The sequence below is a fragment of the Fusarium vanettenii genome, assembly GCF_000151355.1.
Source record: "Fusarium vanettenii 77-13-4 chromosome 9 genomic scaffold NECHAsca_6_chr9_2_0, whole genome shotgun sequence".
Lineage (NCBI taxonomy): Eukaryota > Fungi > Ascomycota > Sordariomycetes > Hypocreales > Nectriaceae > Fusarium > Fusarium vanettenii.
Genome location: NW_003315877.1, coordinates 54,637 through 74,028, shown reverse-complemented (window position 1 = coordinate 74,028; position 19,392 = coordinate 54,637). Strand labels below are relative to the sequence as shown.

General features: G+C 53.0%; 4 protein-coding genes across 4 annotated transcripts; 3 read left to right on the top strand and 1 right to left on the bottom strand.

The window, feature by feature from the left end:
- Positions 1-50: 50 nt before the first annotated feature.
- NECHADRAFT_49472 (uncharacterized protein) lies at positions 51-4,467 on the bottom strand (the record flags this gene model as incomplete). Its single annotated transcript, XM_003049899.1, has 9 exons — positions 51-334; positions 391-860; positions 910-1,142; positions 1,197-1,331; positions 1,382-1,464; positions 1,511-1,843; positions 1,895-2,048; positions 2,099-4,249; positions 4,318-4,467. 9 exons carry the CDS (start codon positions 4,465-4,467, stop codon positions 51-53), a joined length of 3,993 nt encoding a protein of 1,330 aa, XP_003049945.1.
- Positions 4,468-6,001: 1,534 nt separating this feature from the next.
- NFA2101 (nucleosome assembly protein) lies at positions 6,002-8,114 on the top strand. Its single transcript, XM_003050275.1, has 5 exons — positions 6,002-6,142; positions 6,237-6,316; positions 6,394-7,107; positions 7,171-7,499; positions 7,549-8,114. Exons 1-5 carry the CDS (start codon positions 6,096-6,098, stop codon positions 7,597-7,599), a joined length of 1,221 nt encoding a protein of 406 aa, XP_003050321.1. The 5' UTR covers positions 6,002-6,095; the 3' UTR covers positions 7,600-8,114.
- A 1,062-nt stretch (positions 8,115-9,176) lies between these two features.
- On the top strand, positions 9,177-11,908 carry NECHADRAFT_105233 (uncharacterized protein; the record flags this gene model as incomplete). Its single annotated transcript, XM_003050274.1, has 7 exons — positions 9,177-9,232; positions 9,673-9,918; positions 10,074-10,381; positions 10,436-10,915; positions 10,967-11,076; positions 11,132-11,315; positions 11,369-11,908. The coding sequence occupies 7 exons, from the start codon at positions 9,177-9,179 to the stop codon at positions 11,395-11,397; spliced, it is 1,413 nt and encodes a 470-aa protein (XP_003050320.1). The 3' UTR covers positions 11,398-11,908.
- Positions 11,909-13,806: 1,898 nt separating this feature from the next.
- NECHADRAFT_71620 (uncharacterized protein) lies at positions 13,807-19,242 on the top strand (the record flags this gene model as incomplete). The annotated part of the gene is made up of 7 exons (XM_003050273.1): positions 13,807-13,941; positions 14,037-14,169; positions 14,239-14,428; positions 14,484-18,330; positions 18,382-18,455; positions 18,510-18,724; positions 18,781-19,242. The coding sequence occupies 7 exons, from the start codon at positions 13,807-13,809 to the stop codon at positions 18,927-18,929; spliced, it is 4,743 nt and encodes a 1,580-aa protein (XP_003050319.1). The 3' UTR covers positions 18,930-19,242.
- Positions 19,243-19,392: the final 150 nt, after the last annotated feature.

The window sequence follows — 19,392 nt, the reverse complement described above, 5'->3', positions numbered from 1 at the left end:
ATCGCCAACCAATCCAACTCAGCCATTGGCCCACATCAACCATCTCAATATTATACCCGAGCTGCTTCCCTGATGATCTTGTACTCCTTTCGCTTCTTTGTCTTTCCCGTGATTCGCTCCTTAACAACTCCGATATATCGAGCGAGTTGTAGAGCCAAGAAGTGCTCGAATGCCCAGGCCACGACGAAGTAGGCAACTCCCAGTCCAATAAGGAACAGTTCGTAGTCCCAGCTCATCTTGGTTAGTTCCATCAGATTGGTAACCCATTGAGCCGGTACAAGAATCATGTATAGGGTGATCAAGAGAGCTATAATGACAGTCGTGGTGAATGGCCCTACAAACATCTCAAGTCAGCCCAGCTCTTTACACGACGTAATGTTAAATACTCACAGTTCTGCGTCGTCCGCTGTCGGAACGGCCGTCCCGCGTTGAGGATCACTCCGGACAAGATGTATTCGAAGCAAGAAAACAGGAAGAGGGCCGTGTTCTGAGAGTTCTGGATGCTGGGCTCATCGCGGTGCACCTCTGGGGGAATGTACCACGGCTGTTCCTTGACTGTGATGTATGTCACCGTCTGGAACAGAACGCAAATGGTCATGAAGCCCAGCAATGGCGTAAGCACTTTGCGTGATACCAGATCTGCCGTGGGTCGCTTGCGGCAGAGCTTTGGCGCTGGCCCTGCCCATCCCATGAAGATGGCGATAGGGAGAATCAGGAGGAGATCGATAAACAGAAACTGGAAGTCTCCCAGGTTTGAGGCCCTAGCGTAGAGAAACGTGACCGAGGTGAACTGGATTGCTGAGTACAAACTCATATACTTGAAGCAGCTAAAGCTCGTCACCAAAGCCGCTCGACCCTCCCTATGGAATTGTTAGATCACTCCTAAACTTGTTATCACTGCCAACTTACTTGATAACCTCCAAGACACAACCGATATCAAAGACTCTAGAGGTGAACGGGGCCGCCACGGAAGCCTCTGCCTCGGACAAGGAAATGCCCACATCTGCTGCCTTGAGAGCACCACAGTCGTTTGCACCATCGCCGCAGAAACCGCACGTGTAGTCGATGCTCTGCAGCTTCTCAACCAACTCGTGCTTTTCATCAGGGGACATTCTCGCAAACACTTTGCCAGAGATGAGCATCTGCATTCCATGTTAGCTAAGCCTGCCTCAAAACAAGACATTGGATAGACGAACTCGTTGGAGAACTTGAGGTGATGCAAAGTCCACAACCCAGCGAAACACATCGCCAGAAACGGCCAATGAGTAGTTACGCAAGTTAGATATGTCATATGGCAGAGATGCATCATCCTCCGGGGGCGCTGGTAGGGGCTGCTAATGTTAGCGAGCGCAACTCATGACAGCTTGTAGTGCCGACTCACCAGCAACGTTGTTTCGTCCAAGTGGTACAGGTTGTTGTCAATGCTTTCCCACTGTAGTTTTGCTTCCGCATCGCGGCAATCGCCTACCAAGTTAACATGGTTCTCATTACTTACGAACTCCAAACTTACCCTCAATGAAGCGAGGCACAAAGCAATGAGCAGTTCGATCCATAAGACCGCACTCCCGAGCCACACTGATGGCTGTCAAGATGTTGTCTCCAGTAACCATTACAGCTCCGATGTTGGAAGCCAGAAGCTCCTCCAAAACTCCCGCCGTGGTAGGCTTGAGCTTGTTCTCAAAGACAATGAACCCGACAAAGTCGAGGTTGCTTTCGACATCAGTTCGAGTCATCTTTTGAGCCTTGACCCAGCTGAGCTTCTTGAGGTGACGGCTGGCAACACCAATGACACGGTAGCCCTTGTGCGTGTAGAATGATAGAAGCTCGTCATAATCACTAGGAACTATACGGGGACAGTCAGCGTAAATCTCTCGATAAATTACGCAATACTTACAGCTTTCTGGCCGGCAGATCTCCCTCATGGCTTCAGGGGCACCTTTGACGAAAATATCGCCGCTTTTCTGGCCAAATTGACGGACAATAACACTGGCGCGTCGAAGCTGGGAGACAAACTCGAACGACTTGAGCACACCAAGTTCCAGGTTCGCCTAGTTGAATGTTAGCATCCGCTTGACTAGACGATACCCGAGTTGCTTACATTAGGAGGTCTTGCAATCGATGGCGCAAGTCCACCTTGTTCCTCATCTTCGCCCTCCGCAACGTTTTGTTTTCCTTCCTCGTATGTCCAGCATGTAAACTCGAACATCTTGAGATCCAAAGGATCACCGACCAGCTCGTCATCTACAGACCGCAAAGAGTGGCAGGTGGCCATAGTGTGCAAAGCTGCTCGGAAAGTGTCCTGAGCATTTTGCCGCGTGGCCTCAGCAAGTAGCATCTGAGGTTCAGTGATGATCTCGCCGAACTTGTTGGAGTCCCGGTTGACAACTCGGACACCAAGAACGTCCAGGCCCTCCTCCGTCAGTGTGCCTGTCTTGTCGAAACACATGATATCCAGCTTTCCACCGACATTGACTCGCTGAGGGCTGATGCAGAAGATTTGCTTCTTCCTGAGCCGACTTAGAGCAAAGTTTGTTCCAATTGTCAGGGTAGCAGGTAGAGCTGGGGGCACGACGATAGTGATAAGATCGAGTGCCCTCACAATAATCAAATGCCAGGCGAGTCCCAGTCTAATGAAGTTGACCAATGACGCCAGGAAACCGATAGCAGCGACAATCGCCATAACACTGATGTACCGGAATGAATCACGGTAGAACTTGAAACCAGATGGCTTCGGGAACAGCATTGATCGTACCAGAGACCCCTTTGTGGTATTGAAACCAGTCCGCACGACGAGTGCAAGCGCAACTGCATCACCATCCTGATCGTCTTGAGGCCGCCTCGCACGAATGATCTTGGTGCCAGCAAAAAGGAAGTGCCGAGCCGTCTCAGGCGTCACCGAAGAAGCCGCCAGGTCCATGGAGCGCAGCGTCTCGTCGGTGGCTGGGAGCTTCGAGACAGGAACCGACTCGCCAGTGAGCATACTCTCGTTCACAATGCAGTCTCCGGTGAGCAAAAGACTGTCACTTGGGAACTGTGTGAGACTGGGATCGCTGAGTTCGTAGACATCGCCAGGGACCAAGTCGCTGGAGCTAATAAACCGCCAGAATCCGTTACGAAGGACTCGAACGTCGCACTCAAAGCGCGAGATCTCGCGAAGACGCTGCATTGTAGCCCGTGTCTCGAGAAGTGTAGCTGTAATGCTACCAACAGACATGAGAAAGATGCAAACCGCATAGTAGTAATAGCTGTCCAGAGACCAGAGCACAAGGCTGGCAATCTGAAAGACATAAAATGGATGGAGCACCTCATCGACCAGGAGCTGACCCATCGTCTTTTGCTCAATGTCAATCAGGTTGTTGCCAAAGACAATCTCACGGACACCCTTCTCATCGCTGTCAAGTCCAGAGCGAGTGAGCCGCACATCAGTCCAATTCGGATCCTTCCACCCATTGAAAAGTACAAACTTATCCTTGAGAGGGTGGAAGCAAAATCGGACGTAACGATAATCGAGGGTTCGGAGGTCATCGATGATAGGATCATCATCGTCCAAGACTTCTGAGTAGAACTTTTCGGACAGGCCAAAGACGGTCGACAACGGCCGCCCGTATGGCTGAGAGCGAACCGACATGGTGACAAGTTCACCCCATTGGTTTTCTATGACAACCCATTCGCAGTCCCGCAGGGCGCATGGCTGCCCAAGAAGGCCGACATACCACCGGGGCAGCCAACGGAAAAGAAGGTAGGCCAGCCCACAGGTCAGGATGCATAGCAGCAGATATACTGCAGATCCGACGCGACTGGTTTTGAACCCTGCAATTGCGATTGTGAGGTCCTCGTTGACCATATAAATCTTCTGGCTGGTCCGACCATGTCGACGGAAACTTCCGGCTGTGGCCGTGCTGTCCCGTCGCAAGAGACGAGCATGAACCGAATTTCGGGAGTACGATGAGGAGTGTCTTCGAAGGGCATAGTCATCCTCCGAGACACGATAGTCGTGATCCAACTCTTCATCCTCGTCTTCGACACCATCAACTCCAAACTCCAAGTCGCCAATGTCCGAGACGCTTCGCCGAATATAGTCACCGGGAATACTTTGAACGGCAACACTCTCTGCGTCTTCCTCGTCTGGAAAGCCATCGGCATCGTCATCGTAGTAGGTGAAGCTGGTCGTCGAGTCGGCGCGTGGTCTGCGATGCGAAAAAGCTGATACGCTGGTGGGGAGACTTTCAGCAACGGGTCCAGAGTAGAGCTGATAAGAGAATTAAGTCAGTTTGATACATGCTAAAAGATGATAAACAATTGGACGGTCTGTCTCACCTCTTCATGAGCCATCTCTACATCCTCAAAGATGCTGGATCTGCTCATATTAGAGCTAACTCGATACAGAGAGACGCGACCATTGGATCTGTGATGGCCATCATTGTGATCCTGGCCCGGATCAGGGCTGAGAGGAGCATCGTCTTCCATCAAGATGTCTCAAGGGGGTCCAGCTCTCATCGTCAGCAAATACTTGATAATGGATTGACGATTTGCGGATACTTCGTTGGTGGTTGTCGCGATGCGATTACGTCGTTGGTTCAGCGCTCGTGCCCTGGCCAGGCTGAGGCGAGTCATAACGATTCGATGCCGAGTTTGCCCCGCAATGACGATGATTGGACGATTGCCGATGCAGGATGCAAGGCTGCCACCACAACAGGGCGAGAGAAACATGCATCACATGATTGGCTGACAAGACCAACGCGAATTCAGGTATTTCTATGAATCAGTATCTACAGGAAACGCATAATATTACGATTGCAGTTTGGTCCTCATGCACAAGACCTGAAGAAGCTAGCAAATCTCATGATGGTACTCTCAGCATCAGGGATTCTTAGGTAAATGGCCCCAGGATGCATGAGTGTGCCCGGGGCGGTCTCTGTTAGCCACCAATATCCATCAACAGTTGCTGCAGAGAAAAAAGGAAGAAGCATTGGGCGAATGGGACGCCGGCCAGGCAGCCCGCTCCGCGTAACATCAGGGCGCGATTCGTGACGCATCCCTTGACTTGTTGGTATCGGTCCTTGATCATGATCCAGCCAATCGTTCACCTCATTGCGAGAAAACGCAGGGTCTGTCACAGTGCGTGCGAGCCGCGTTTTATCACGTAGGGGTATGGTGAGTTGTTGGAAACATGTTTCCCTTCAACCCTTCCATCCGAGCCAAGGGCAAGGAAGGGGTCAGCATTTTTGTCTTTCTTGGCTGGGCGTTTCTTTTGGTAGCCGGCTCCGTGTGAACCGTTGCTTTGGGGCCAACTTCGCTTGCTCGAGGTCAATGCCGCTCCCGAGATTGTGAGCAACCTACGGAACGGGGCTACGTAGTTATCAAACATCCCGAGTTCCCCATCGGGCGAGTCCGGGTGTCTCTAAGTCAACAAAAGAAGAAGTCCGAGATCCAATCCGGGGGACGGCCTGCTGTTCCTGGTTTGGGGCGCCACCATTCCAGTGTCTTGGTGTCTGGGAAGAGAAGGGCCGGTGACTGAAGGGCTGACCCGAGGGTGAGTGTGAGTGAGAGGCAAGGGAAGGGAAGGGATCTGGGTTTCTGGAATTTCTCTGGATTGTGGCGAGTGCTTCCTTGGGCCGCGAATGGGCAAGTCGGGGTAGATCACGGGCCATGCGCCACAGGCCCCGGCACACAATTCGGGCCCAGAAATGGGCGGTCGGTGGGAATAGTGCGGCTACTGTGCTTCACGCACTGTCCTTCTGTGGCTCAGTCTCCCTTCTGTTGTCTCCCTTCTCCGCTATCTCACAGCGCCTCCACGCTCCACACCCCTCTTCCCGCCTCTCCCAGAAGCCTAGAGCGTCCCCTCTTTCACACAGTCTGGGTTTTTTAGGCGATCGACCAGTTGAGCTTGGTGCTTGGTGGGCGGCCCAACAAGTGAGAGCGCTGCTTGTGTACCTACCAGCCAAATTTTTTTCAACTTGTCGCCCCCCACCAAAATTTAGCAAACGTCAACGGCCGTCGCTCCCTCAACTTCCTTTCCTCCTTCTCAACCTCATCTTCCGTCTCCCCCAAGACGTATCCCAAGCGCATCTTCGGATCCCCTCATATCAGACACCATGGCCGAACCGATTCGCGGAAAGCGTTCTCAGGAGACTGTGGCTCCGTAAGTCATTTTTACGACTCCAGATGCCATCCTTTATTGATGTTTTGCCCGCCGCTTCACGGACCACGATGCTAACTACCCCACCTTCACTCAGTACGCCTCAGAACACTCCCGCTGCCACCGCTCCCATCTCCTCCCACGCTCAGCAGCCGGGCGTCGCTAGTATCAAGGAGGGTGAGTGTATTTTTGCGACTTTTCGCTTGCTCGGTCAACGAGAAACCACAAAGAAGCTTGTTCTGACCCCGCTATAGAGGATCTGGACCGTGCCGCCGCGGCTTCCGTTTTCGCCCAAAACCCCAAGCTCATCCAGATGATTCAGGGTCGTCTCGGCTCCCTCGTGGGCCAATCTTCGGGTTACATCGAGTCCCTGCCCGCTCCCGTCCGCCGCCGTGTCGCTGGCCTCAAGGGCATTCAGAAGGACCACTCCAAGCTCGAGGCCGAGTTCCAGGAGGAGGTGCTTCAACTCGAGAAGAAGTACTTCGCCAAGTTCTCTCCCCTCTACGAGAAGCGTTCCGCCATCATCAACGGAAAATCTGAGCCCACCGAGGATGAGGTCAAGGCCGGCGAGGAGGATGACGAGCCCGAGGCTGAGGGTGATGCCCCCAAGCCTGAGCAGAAGTCTGAGATCCCCGACAATGTGTCTGGTATCCCCGAGTTCTGGCTGTCTGCCATGAAGAACCAGATCTCCCTTGCCGAGATGATCACCGACCGTGATGAGGGTGCCCTCAAGCACGTCACTGACATCCGCATGGAGTACCTGGACAAGCCCGGATTCCGCCTCATCTTCGAGTTCGCCCCCAACGACTACTTCAAGAACACCACCATTTCCAAGACCTACTACTACCAGAATGAGAGCGGTTACGGTGGTGACTTCATCTATGACCACGCTGAGGGTGACAAGATCGAGTGGCTGCCCGGCCGTGACCTCACTGTCCGAGTCGAGAGCAAGAAGCAGAGGAACAAGAGTGAGTGATGACTTACCGGCTGCGCTTTTTCCAGACCGAGCAGCTCAACTGACCCTTTTTCAGACACCAAGCAGACCCGTATCGTTAAGAAGACCGTCCCTACCGAGTCCTTCTTCAACTTCTTCTCGCCACCCAAGGCTCCTACCGATGATGACGACGAGGATGCCGAGTCCGATATCGAGGAGCGTCTCGAGCTCGACTACCAGCTCGGTGAGGACATCAAGGAGAAGCTGATCCCCCGCGCCATCGACTGGTTCACTGGCGAGGCCCTCGCCTTCGAGGAGATCTCGGACGACGAGCTTGACGGTGCCGACTTTGACGATGATGATGATGACGAGGATGAGGATGACCTGAGCGAGGAGAACGATGACGAGGAGGAATCAGACGACGATGTATGTGGCGGCCCACCCGAGATGTCATTATTCAGCTAACAGCGTGCAGGACGAGTCTGGCAAGCCCAAGCAGGAGGCTGCCGAGTGCAAACAGAGCTGAGCAAAGCGATAATAAAATCGACGCCAGGCATTCACACACTCATGACATGAAAGGGTCCCGTGGGGTTTGAGGATTACATCTAAGCCACCGATCTACCTCGGAAAATGGACGGGCGGCGAGCGACAGGAGAAAAGGCTACAGAAACAGGAAGCGGTTGAAGCAGGTCGGCGATCCAGCCGGTGCCGTTTTCAAGGGGTAGCATGGTCAGTTGATAGGCATCTTTTGCAGGAACCAGCAAAGTTCGCAGCAAAACTCTGGGACTGGAAACCATCTCATAGACAGCCAGAGGGGCAGAGTCGGCCCGCATCTCATGTTTCCCTTGTTTTTGGCAGCCTCTTTTTTCTTCGTTTTTCGGGGTTCTTGTCTCTGATTTTTTCTTACACTGATGTTAATTTCGTCCTGGCATGGAGGTAAGGTTAGTGACGGATGGTTCTTACAGGGTGCAAGGGTTTTCCGGTGCATAATACATAGAGAATGAGTTTTGCCACAATGTAAGCTGAAAATGTTGGTGCAAGCATGAAATGTCTGGTGTCTCTTGTGATTGTTTTGGTGGAGTTTACAACGACAATGGGAGTCGATTTGAAGCGGTTGTCGGTGTGGAGTCTCTGGGGATCAATAATCAACACTATGGATTTCACCATATGCGCAATTGACAACCAACATGATGAATCACTAGACGATCCATACATTTATCGGTACGAGAATGAACATTGAAATCCACATATGACTATCTCCCTAGGTAGAAAGCCGATTACCGTCACAAAAAAGGAGCATCCGTTAGCCAACTCTACACATATAGGGTAAGGCTACTACAAGTAGACGGCTAAATACAATGTTTCGCCGACGGTTTCATAATGAACCAAGCACCGAGAGCCATCAACAGGGTCCGGTAATGACAACTGCCGTCACCATTATACACTCATCAACCGGGGAACCATTCGGAGGTTACGATGCAAGGTACTGCAAGCTCCGGGGTGATGTCCGTGTATCCCCCGCCCATCACCGCCGCCTCCGCCGCCGAGCTGCATATCCTGCACCGAGATTCGACTTGGCCGACGCGGGACTTCTGGAAGCGGCAACGCATCGCCCAGCAATCGACCACCACGCGCCGCCGGCAAATGCAGAGATTGACGCCATTGCATGACGGCATGGTGGCATTACCCGTCTCGGCCAAGGGTCAAAGGAATGCTGCGGCGATTTTTTATAATGTGGGAACCCGCCTTGCAACGGGGCTCCCTTTCAGGGCTGGGCTCGTCTAAGCGCGTCCAGTCAGTCCCGGGAATTTGCTAGCGGGGAGTCACTGGGACGAGTCGAGGCAGGCTATTCGATGGAGGGCTTCTAATTTGTTGTTTCGATCCTCAAGGTCGAACGACAGGTCGCGGCCGAGAACGGGGGGAAAAGTTTTTCTGCTCACTTCCTTCGCCTTGTACCCGTACTTTTCCCTCCCACTCAGCTGCGTCGAGTTCATGTAGTTTCACCAAGAGTGACCTAGAGTTGCAAGGGTACCCTGATCCCGTCTTCTCTCTCACCCGAGTGCGAATTGCGCTCTGATTCGGCAACGATGGCATCAATTCTGGATGACTCAGGTATCGGAACTCGGTAGAAGATCTCTACACGTGGATTCTGAAGCTGGGTCCGGCCCGTCGCAGGTGGTAGGCAGTGAATTACCCGGACCGATATCCAAAGTCGAGGTACATTTTATACATTGGATGGAAGAGCAACGTACGTAGCTGTGTCCGCCAAGCGAGCGGAAGCGGACGAGTCATCATAGCCTTTGCGCTTGGAGTAGAACGTTTGCCGCATCATAAATACAATTGGGCCCCTCCCTTTGTCTCTGACCAATTTCTCGCTTCCCCAAAATAACCGCATTGCAATTCCCTAACAACAGCAAGCGGCTTGTCTTTACCTCTCTCGTGTTTCTCGATAAAACATCCTCCGAGTCCCCCGACCACCCCGCCGCCATCTGCCCCTCCATTCTACTCCAACAAAACAACCACACACCATCATGACGCCTGCTCCTCAAAATATTGCTGGCAGCCTCTCTGCTGCTGCTCAGCGCGAAGTCTCTCACAGCTGGGACCAGAACCTTTCCACCTCCCCAGTCGCTTCTTTCCACTCTCCTCCTCCTAGCTGGGCCGCCAACCTCCCCAGCCGTGGCGGCGCCCCCAAGGTTCTCAAGCCTTTCAACTCCCAGGATATCAAGATCCTGCTTCTCGAGAACGTCAATGTCACTGGACAGGAGATCCTGAGGGCTCAGGGCTACCAGGTCGAGGCTCTCAAGACCTCTTTGCCCGAGGACCAGCTCATTGAGAAGATTCGGTATGTTGATGCAATGCCCCGCCATTTCCAACTTTTTTTTTCTACTGCGACAACATTGCCCCTCCATTGTCACCAAGCTTCACATGCCCCTCGCTTTGAGCTCCCTTATAATCTTACTTACCCCGCCATCTGTGCTAACGTAACGATTGCGACAGTGAAGTCCAAGTCATCGGCATCCGTTCCAAGACGAAGCTCACCGAGAAGGTCCTCCGTGAGGCCAAGAACCTGCTCGTCATCGGCTGCTTCTGTATCGGTACCAACCAGGTCGACCTCGATTACGCTGCCCGCAATGGTATCGCCGTCTTCAACTCCCCCTTCGCCAACTCCCGCAGTGTCGCCGAGCTCGTCATTGCCGAAATCATCACCCTCGCTCGTCAGCTCGGCGATCGATCCAATGAGATGCACCGTGGAACCTGGAACAAGGTCAGCGCTAAGTGCTGGGAGATTCGTGGAAAGACTCTGGGTGCGTATTATACCCTGAACCGTGAGCTTGGAGGTCAATACTAACGGCCCGTAGGTATTGTTGGTTACGGTCACATTGGCTCTCAGCTGTCCGTCCTGGCTGAGGCCATGGGTATGAATGTCATTTACTACGATGTGGTGACCCTGATGGCTCTGGGAACCGCTAGCCAGGTCCCGACCCTCGAGAAGCTCCTCCAGGAGGCCGACTTTGTCAGTCTGCACGTCCCCGATCTGCCCGAGACCCGCAACATGATCTCGGGCCCCCAGTTCGATCAAATGAAGACCGGCGCCTACCTCATCAATGCTAGCCGCGGCAGCGTTGTCGATATTCCCGCCCTCATCAAGGCTAGCCGTACTGGCAAGATTGCTGGCGCCGCCATCGATGTTTTCCCTCAGGAGCCCGCCGCTAACGGCGACTACTTCACCAACGATCTCAACACCTGGGGCGAGGATCTGAGGAGCCTCAAGAACCTCATCTTGACTCCCCACATTGGTGGCAGCACTGAGGAGGCTCAGCGTGCCATTGGTATCGAGGGTAGGTTCACCTTGCAGAAATCTCGATGAAACACGACTCACTCTTTAATAGTCAGCGAGGCTTTGGTGCGCTACATCAACCAGGGTACCACTCTGGGCAGCGTCAACGTTCCCGAGGTGCAGATGCGCTCTTTGACTCTGGACGAGTCCGATACCGCTCGTGTAAGTTTGCCTTGTATCACTTGGAAGCATCGGAATATTCTGACATGCATTACAGGTTATTTTCATCCACCGAAACGTCCCCGGTGTGCTCCGAAAGGTCAACGAGATTCTTGGTGACCACAACGTCGACAAGCAGATCTCTGACAGCAGAGGCGACGTGGCTTACCTCATGGCCGACGTTAGCAGCGTCAAGTATGAGCAGATCAAGGATATCTTTGACAGCCTCGAGGCTCTCAGCTGTAAGTCAAGCGCAGAAAAACATAGCCAAGACGTTAAACTAATGCATGCACAGCTCGTATCATGACCCGTGTCCTGTATTAAATAATGAAGCAGAGGCCGCATGGTGGTTGTGAGGTTCAACCCTTACCCTTGAAACAAAAGAAACGCGATGGGACCAACGACGCACTGGTCATTATGGTATAGCGAAGGGGGAAATAAAGGGGGCGGCCCAGTCTTCCTGGCCCGTCTCCATCCCCAGAATCGACAATGACGCATTGATGCATTGAATACTTAAATAAGGACCGAGCCATGGGATGCTCAACTCAGCTCACGACCTGGAGATCGTGGACCGGTAGGAAACGCTGCGCAAGATGGAAGAGATGGACTCTGCCCTGTGGCGGACTGTATGTATCCGGTCAGGGAACAAAAGGGGGCTGTAGTTATTGTTTTTGCGGCTGGTGCTAGGGGCTGGTGATACAGGAATGAAGCCCCGAATCGACTGGCTGGGCGAGTCGGTAGCACTGTACGGGGTATATGGGAAAAGACATGGATTTAGCGGCCTTGAATGGAGCAGAAGACTTCAACACAAACTTAGAAATACCAAAATAGGACCAATCCGCATCAAAGTGAGACAGGTTAAGGACCCATATCTTTTCTGTTGACCTCTGTGTGAAAGTGGTTCTTGGCTCTGAAGATGTGTGATCCAATAGTTAACCAGAAGGCTCTGGCTTACCAGATAAGCACCCGACGGCTCAAGTTGCTTGCTGATGGTTGGTGAGATGCAGACACGGTAGTTCTGCCTTGCTCAGGTAGACTGAGTTTCTTTGACGTCAGGGGCTAACTGAGTGTTGGGGATGCGATGCGAGATGCATTGCATAGGCGTGGATGGCTGCGGATAAGCCGGTGGATGACGGGCTTTTGGGGGCAGCAACTGAGGTGCAAGAGGATTGATGCGTGTCAGCCGGACCGGTCGAGAACCGGACGAACGCGACGGGCTTTCCCCGGGGGAGGGAAAGAAGGATGTTTGCGCCTTGCTGGGGGTTGGGAGCAACAACAAGTTGGTTGAGTTTCTTGGACTGTTTCTCCAGGAGGACGAGGGTGTTTCGGGTTATGAAGCCGTCTGTGGTACGTACACGTGGGGATGGGACGGTTGTTGGCTGGGGTTGGAGTTGTATCTGAAGCTGACTGGGGGTTTGATCATCTTTTCCCCGGTATTTTAGAATTGGCATCCCCCTTTAAGATGAGAAGTTCTTTCTGTAAGTGTCCTGCAATATCAGGCTGAGGACCAAGTATTGATGGTGGACGGAGTGCTGTATGCTGCTTGGCTGCAAGCCTCTCGTCAAGGGCGGAATCAGCTCTGCAAGTGAAGCAGTAGGCGGGACAATGCCGTTCTAATTACGGAGTAGAGGTGTTTGATCGTCAAAGTTAAGGGGTTTGCGGCAAGACGGTTCAGCTCTGATCCCCAGTCACTCATTCAAGTCTCCTGCTCCTGTTCCCCGTCGCTCCAGGGCTGTCTGCTTGTTCTGGGTCGGAACATGACCAAGAAGAACGCTGTCGAAAGCTCACCGACTGTCATTCCCCTTCCCCTCCACCGCCTCGCTATAGCACAGTGCCGACACCGCTTGCGCCGTTGATGATCGGAAAAATGCATTTGTCTCGCTTGTCCTCACCCCAGACCAAGAAGAGACCAGACAAAGCCAAAAGACGCGGACGGGTCGGCCCCTCATTGGCCCGCGGGACTGTCCTTAAGCCCCTAATCCACTGAACCTCCAGGAGCTTCCATGAACTGAAGGTTGGGAGCCCCTCCTAGTGCGAAAGGTACTCTGGAGGAGAAGCGTGCGTACCGCGTGGCTGTGAATGCTTGCGGTGGTACCTGTCTCAGAGCCCCTATGTACATCTGAGCCCTAACGCATGCTGCCCCGCCCCCCTGTTCCTCTCACTCTCCAGTGCCCCGTGCGCTGCAGCAGCCGCCCGGCCCTTTCAATCAGGAGCAAAACGCGTGCTGGCATCACTGCATCCGTAACTTTTGACTCTCCCAGGTCTCTCTGACTCTACCTTGGCTTGTGCGACTCTTCTTGCTCGACCCCTTGTCGGCGAGCTTCTTGTGTGCTGCGTGGAAAGAAAAAAGGGTCAAGAAGCTGCTGCTTTTTGCCGCCTCAGGGTCCCTTCCGCTTCTGTTCTTCGAGTACGGAGGACCTCCGATACTCAGCTTCGACTTGCGCATAACCTTTTGAACGACGTTCGACGGCCCGTTCAACAGACCTGCAGCTTGCATCGATCGCAAGACGCCCTTCAGCCATCGTCGACACAGTCAACGATTGCATATCGCACCTTGGTTCCCCGGCTGGCCGCGCTGCCTTTCCTCAACGACCCCATTTGCGACTGAATGCCTCCCACCGCCGTCTAGCCTCGTCCGCCCCTTAGAACCGCTGCTACCGCTCCGCTCTGATATAAGCGCCTTCAAATCCTCGGATTGTATACACCGGCCTTGCGCCCGGTCATACTGCCGCCATGGCATCGACCTACGAGGTTGGCACAAGGGCATGGCAGCCCGATGCCGCTGAGGGATGGGTAGCCTCAGAGCTTATCAATAAGACCATTGATGGCAACAAGGCCAAGCTCACCTTTCAGTTGGAGAATGGCGATGTACGTTTCTCAATATCCTCCTTTAATATGATTCCCTCTATCTCTCTATATATACTCCGCAAAGTCGGTAGCTGACCGCATCTTCGTCCCCGCAGACCAAGGACATCAATGTCACTGTTGAGGCCCTCCAGAGCGGCAACCATCCCTCTCTGCCGCCTCTGATGAACCCTACCGTCCTCGAAGCCAGCGATGATCTTACAAATCTTTCTCATCTCAACGAGCCTGCTGGTACGTTGAACCCCGAACCGGAATTTGCGCGGTGGGACTGGAAATGCTGATGCTGACATCTTGCTCTAGTCTTGCAAGCAATCAGGCTACGATACCTGCAGAAGGAAATCTACACATACAGTGGTATCGTTCTAATTGCTACCAACCCCTTCGCACGAGTCGATTCTCTCTATGTTCCTGGCATGGTCCAAGTCTATGCCGGAAGACAGCGAGCTACCCAGGCACCTCACTTGTTCGCTATTGCCGAGGAAGCCTTCATGTAAGATCTGCCCCACCAACGAGCCTATTTATACAGCGATTGACTCTGGATCTAGGGACATGATTCGAGACAAGAAGAACCAGACCATTGTCGTGTCCGGAGAGTCTGGTGCTGGAAAGACTGTCAGTGCCAAGTACATCATGCGTTACTTTGCTACCAGAGAGTCTCCCGACAACCCTGGTGCGCGTTCCAAACGAGGTGAAGCCATGAGTGAAACCGAGGAGCAGATTCTCGCGACCAACCCCATCATGGAAGCGTTCGGTAACGCCAAGACCACCCGAAACGACAACTCGTCTCGATTCGGAAAGTACATTGAGATCATGTTCGACGACAAGACAAATATTATCGGTGCTAAGATCAGGACTTATCTTCTCGAGCGTTCACGACTTGTGTTCCAGCCTCTCAAGGAGCGAAACTACCACATCTTCTACCAGCTTGTCGCTGGTGCTTCGGACAAGGAACGGGAAGAGCTCAACCTTCTGCCTATTGAGCAGTTTGAGTACTTGAACCAAGGAAACTGCCCGACCATCGACGGTGTGGATGACAAGGCCGAATTCGAAGCGACCAAGAAGTCTCTGTCAACCATTGGTGTCTCGGATGCTCAACAAGCCGACATCTTCAAGCTCTTGGCCGGTCTGCTACATCTCGGTAACGTCAAGATCACGGCATCGCGTAACGACAGTGTGCTCGCCCCGACTGAGCCTTCTCTGGAACGTGCTTGTGACATTCTCGGTGTCAAGGCGGAGGAGTTTGCTCGGTGGATCGTGAAGAAGCAGCTCGTCACCCGCGGTGAAAAGATCACATCGAACCTGAGCCAGGCTCAGGCCATCGTTGTCCGAGATTCCGTCGCCAAGTTCATCTACTCCAGTCTCTTTGACTGGCTGGTTGAAATCATTAACTACAGTCTGGCTGCTGAGGAGGTCCTGAACCGCGTGACCTCATTCATTGGTGTCCTGGATATCTACGGATTCGAGCACTTTGCCAAGAACTCGTTCGAGCAGTTCTGTATCAACTACGCCAACGAGAAGCTTCAGCAGGAATTCAACCAGCACGTGTTCAAGCTTGAGCAAGAAGAATACCTCAGGGAGCAGATTGATTGGACCTTTATTGACTTCTCTGACAACCAGCCATGTATCGACCTGATTGAAGGCCGTATGGGTATTCTGTCCCTGCTTGACGAGGAGTCTCGTCTTCCCATGGGTTCCGATGAGCAGTTTGTGACCAAGCTTCACCACAACTTCTCTACCGACAAGCACAAGTTCTACAAGAAGCCCAGATTCGGCAAGTCAGCTTTCACAGTCTGCCATTATGCCATCGATGTCACCTATGAGTCTGAGGGCTTCATCGAAAAGAACCGTGATACTGTCCCTGATGAGCACATGGCTGTCCTGCGTGCCTCGAGCAACGACTTCCTCAAGAAGGTCCTGGAGGCTGCCTCGGCAGTGCGAGAAAAGGATGTTGCGTCGTCTTCCTCCAACGCCGTTAAGCCCGCCGGTGGTAGGAAGATCGGCGTTGCTGTCAACAGGAAGCCCACACTTGGAGGTATCTTCCGATCTTCGCTGATCGAGCTTATGGGCACCATCAACAACACCGATGTCCACTACATCCGATGTATCAAGCCTAACGAGGCTAAGGAAGCCTGGAAGTTCGAGGGACCCATGGTTCTCAGCCAGCTCCGTGCTTGTGGTGTTCTCGAGACCGTCCGCATTAGTTGTGCTGGTTACCCAACTCGATGGACCTACGAGGAGTTTGCTCTCCGATACTACATGTTGGTGCGCTCTGATCAATGGACCTCCGAGATTCGCGAAATGGCCGATGCCATCCTTAAGAAGGCGCTCGGAACCAGCACCAGCAAGGGGCTTGACAAGTACCAGCTCGGTCTCACCAAGATCTTCTTCCGAGCTGGTATGCTTGCCTTCCTCGAGAATCTTCGAACCAACCGTCTCAATGACTGTGCTATCATGATTCAGAAGAACTTGAGAGCCAAATACTACCGACGCCGCTACCTTGAGGCCCGTGAGGCGGTTATCCGCACACAGTCTGCTATCAGGGCTTGGAAGGCCAGGAAACAGGCTATGGAGCTCCGCACCATCAAGGCTGCCATTACCATCCAGCGTGTTTGGCGTGGACAGAAGCAGCGCAGGACCTTCCTGCGCATCAGGAGAGATATGGTGCTCTTCGAGTCAGCTGCCAAGGGATACCTTCGGAGAAAGAACATTATGGAGACACGCCTTGGTAATGCCGCGCTTGTGATCCAGAGATCATGGAGGTCACGAAGACAGCTGAGGTCTTGGAGACAATACCGCAAGAAGGTGGTGTTGATTCAGAGCCTGTGGCGTGGTAGGAAGGCCCGCAAGGATTACAAGAAGATTCGTGAGGAGGCTCGCGACCTCAAGCAGATTTCCTACAAGCTCGAAAACAAGGTCGTTGAGCTCACACAGTCTCTGGGCTCGATGAAGGAGAAGAACAAGAGCCTGGCATCACAGGTGGAGAACTACGAGGGACAGATCAAGTCATGGAAGAACCGCCATAACGCTTTGGAAGCCCGAACGAAGGAGCTTCAGACAGAAGCCAACCAAGCCGGTATTGCCGTCGCCAGACTGCAAGCAATGGAGGATGAGATGAAGAAGCTCCAGGTTGCCTTTGATGAGTCAACGGCGAATATCAAGAGAATGCAAGAGGAGGAACGGGAGCTGAGGGAGTCTCTGCGCACAACGAACTCGGAACTGGAGACAGCAAGGAGGACAAGCACCCAGCACGAGAAGGACAACATGAGCCTCCGACAGGAGCTCGAGGCTCTCCGAGACGCCCTGGAGATGGCTCGGAGGAACGCTCCTATCAATGGAGAGCTCGCCAATGGAACAGTACCTGCACTTCCGGCAGCCTCTGGGCTTATCAACCTGGTCTCCTCCAAGAAGCCCAAGCGCCGCAGCGCCGGGGCGGAACCACGGGAGCTTGATCGCTTTAGCGGTACTTATAACCCTCGGCCGGTCTCCATGGCGGTTACTAGCACGGCACATCGTCAGAACCTTTCTGGCTCGACCTTCCTTCCTGGCGTTGATAATATCGAGATGGAGCTCGAGGGCCTTCTTGCGGACGAGGATGGCCTCAACGAGGAGGTAACAATGGGCTTGATCAAGAACCTCAAGATCCCCTCTCCCAACACCACCCCTCCACCTTCAGACAAGGAGGTGCTCTTCCCTTCATATCTCATCAACCTGGTGACATCAGAGATGTGGAACAACGGTTTCGTCAAGGAGTCGGAACGTTTCCTCGCAAATGTGATGCAGTCTATCCAGCAGGAGGTGATGCAGCACGATGGCGACGAGGCCATCAACCCCGGTTCCTTCTGGCTGTCCAACGTGCACGAGATGCTCTCGTTCGTGTTCCTTGCCGAGGATTGGTACGAGGCCCAGAAGTCGGACAACTATGAGTACGACCGACTCCTGGAGATTGTCAAGCACGACCTCGAGAGTCTAGAGTTCAACATCTATCACACTTGGATGAAGGTGTTGAAGAAGAAGCTGCACAAGATGATCATCCCGGCCATCATCGAGTCCCAGTCTCTGCCTGGTTTCGTTACCAACGAGAGCAGTCGATTCCTGGGCAAGCTCCTCCAGTCCAACTCAACACCGGCGTACAGCATGGACAACCTCCTGAGCCTGCTGAACAGCGTCTTCCGCGCTATGAAGGCGTACTACCTGGAAGACTCCATCATCACCCAGACCATCACTGAGCTCCTGCGGTTGGTGGGTGTGACGGCTTTCAACGACCTCCTCATGCGACGAAATTTCCTCTCATGGAAGCGTGGCCTCCAGATCAACTACAACATCACGCGCATTGAGGAATGGTGTAAGAGCCACGATATGCCCGAAGGCACGCTTCAGCTGGAGCATCTGATGGTGAGTATCATTCTTGATGCTGTGCAGAATAACGTACTGACAATCGAATAGCAAGCAACCAAGCTTCTTCAGCTCAAGAAGGCCACCTTGAACGATATCGAAATCATTCAGGACATTTGCTGGATGTAAGTTGCAGAACTCAGTTGTCGTCGTAGAGTTTTGGTACTAACTACTCGTAGGCTCTCACCAAACCAGATCCAGAAGCTCCTCAACCAGTACCTGGTTGCTGATTACGAGCAGCCGATCAATGGAGAGATCATGAAGGCTGTGGCTTCGCGGGTAACTGAGAAGAGCGACGTGCTGCTCCTCCAGGCCGTGGACATGGACGACAGTGGTCCTTACGAGATCGCCGAACCCCGTGTCATTACGGCGCTTGAGACTTATACTCCTTCTTGTAAGTTTCCGATATGATTTGCAAAGGGAAACCATTATAACTAACTCGATATGCAGGGCTCCAAACTCCTCGCCTCAAGAGGCTGGCTGAGATTGTGTCAGCACAAGCTATCGCTCAGCAGGAGAAGTTTGACTATGCTGAGGGAGACGAGGATTACGCACCGGACGAACTGGCTGGTGTTGATGAGGTGGAGGTAGAACAGTAGAGGATAATGAAGCTGGGTTAGGCATTTCGAAGGCACATAAGGGATAGAAGCCGCATTTTCAGGGTGTTCGATGTCGAATTTTCTAATGGCGGCGTGTAGCCGTAACGGATCTGGAGGGACTGGAGCACTCGGGCATCTGTCTCCCATATCTTGACGGCGTCATGTATTCAGAGTGTAAGATCAGTGACCTCCTTCCGCAAGTCGGCAGGGGCGCTGGACTTGGCTCTATCTATTGTAAGATGAGATACGGCTGTATTGGAGAGCGCGAGAGACGAGAGTACGAAGCGATCGATCTTGTGGTTGTTTTCTGTTCAACTATTGTTCCTGATCTTGAGTGACTTGGATCTGGAGTTGAGGATGGATATTCATCTAACAGAGCCGCACGACTCGATACGTGCATGATAAAATTCCGCCTACATGCATTCAAGAGAGTGCCCAATCTTGAAGGCCAATCAATCTCTGC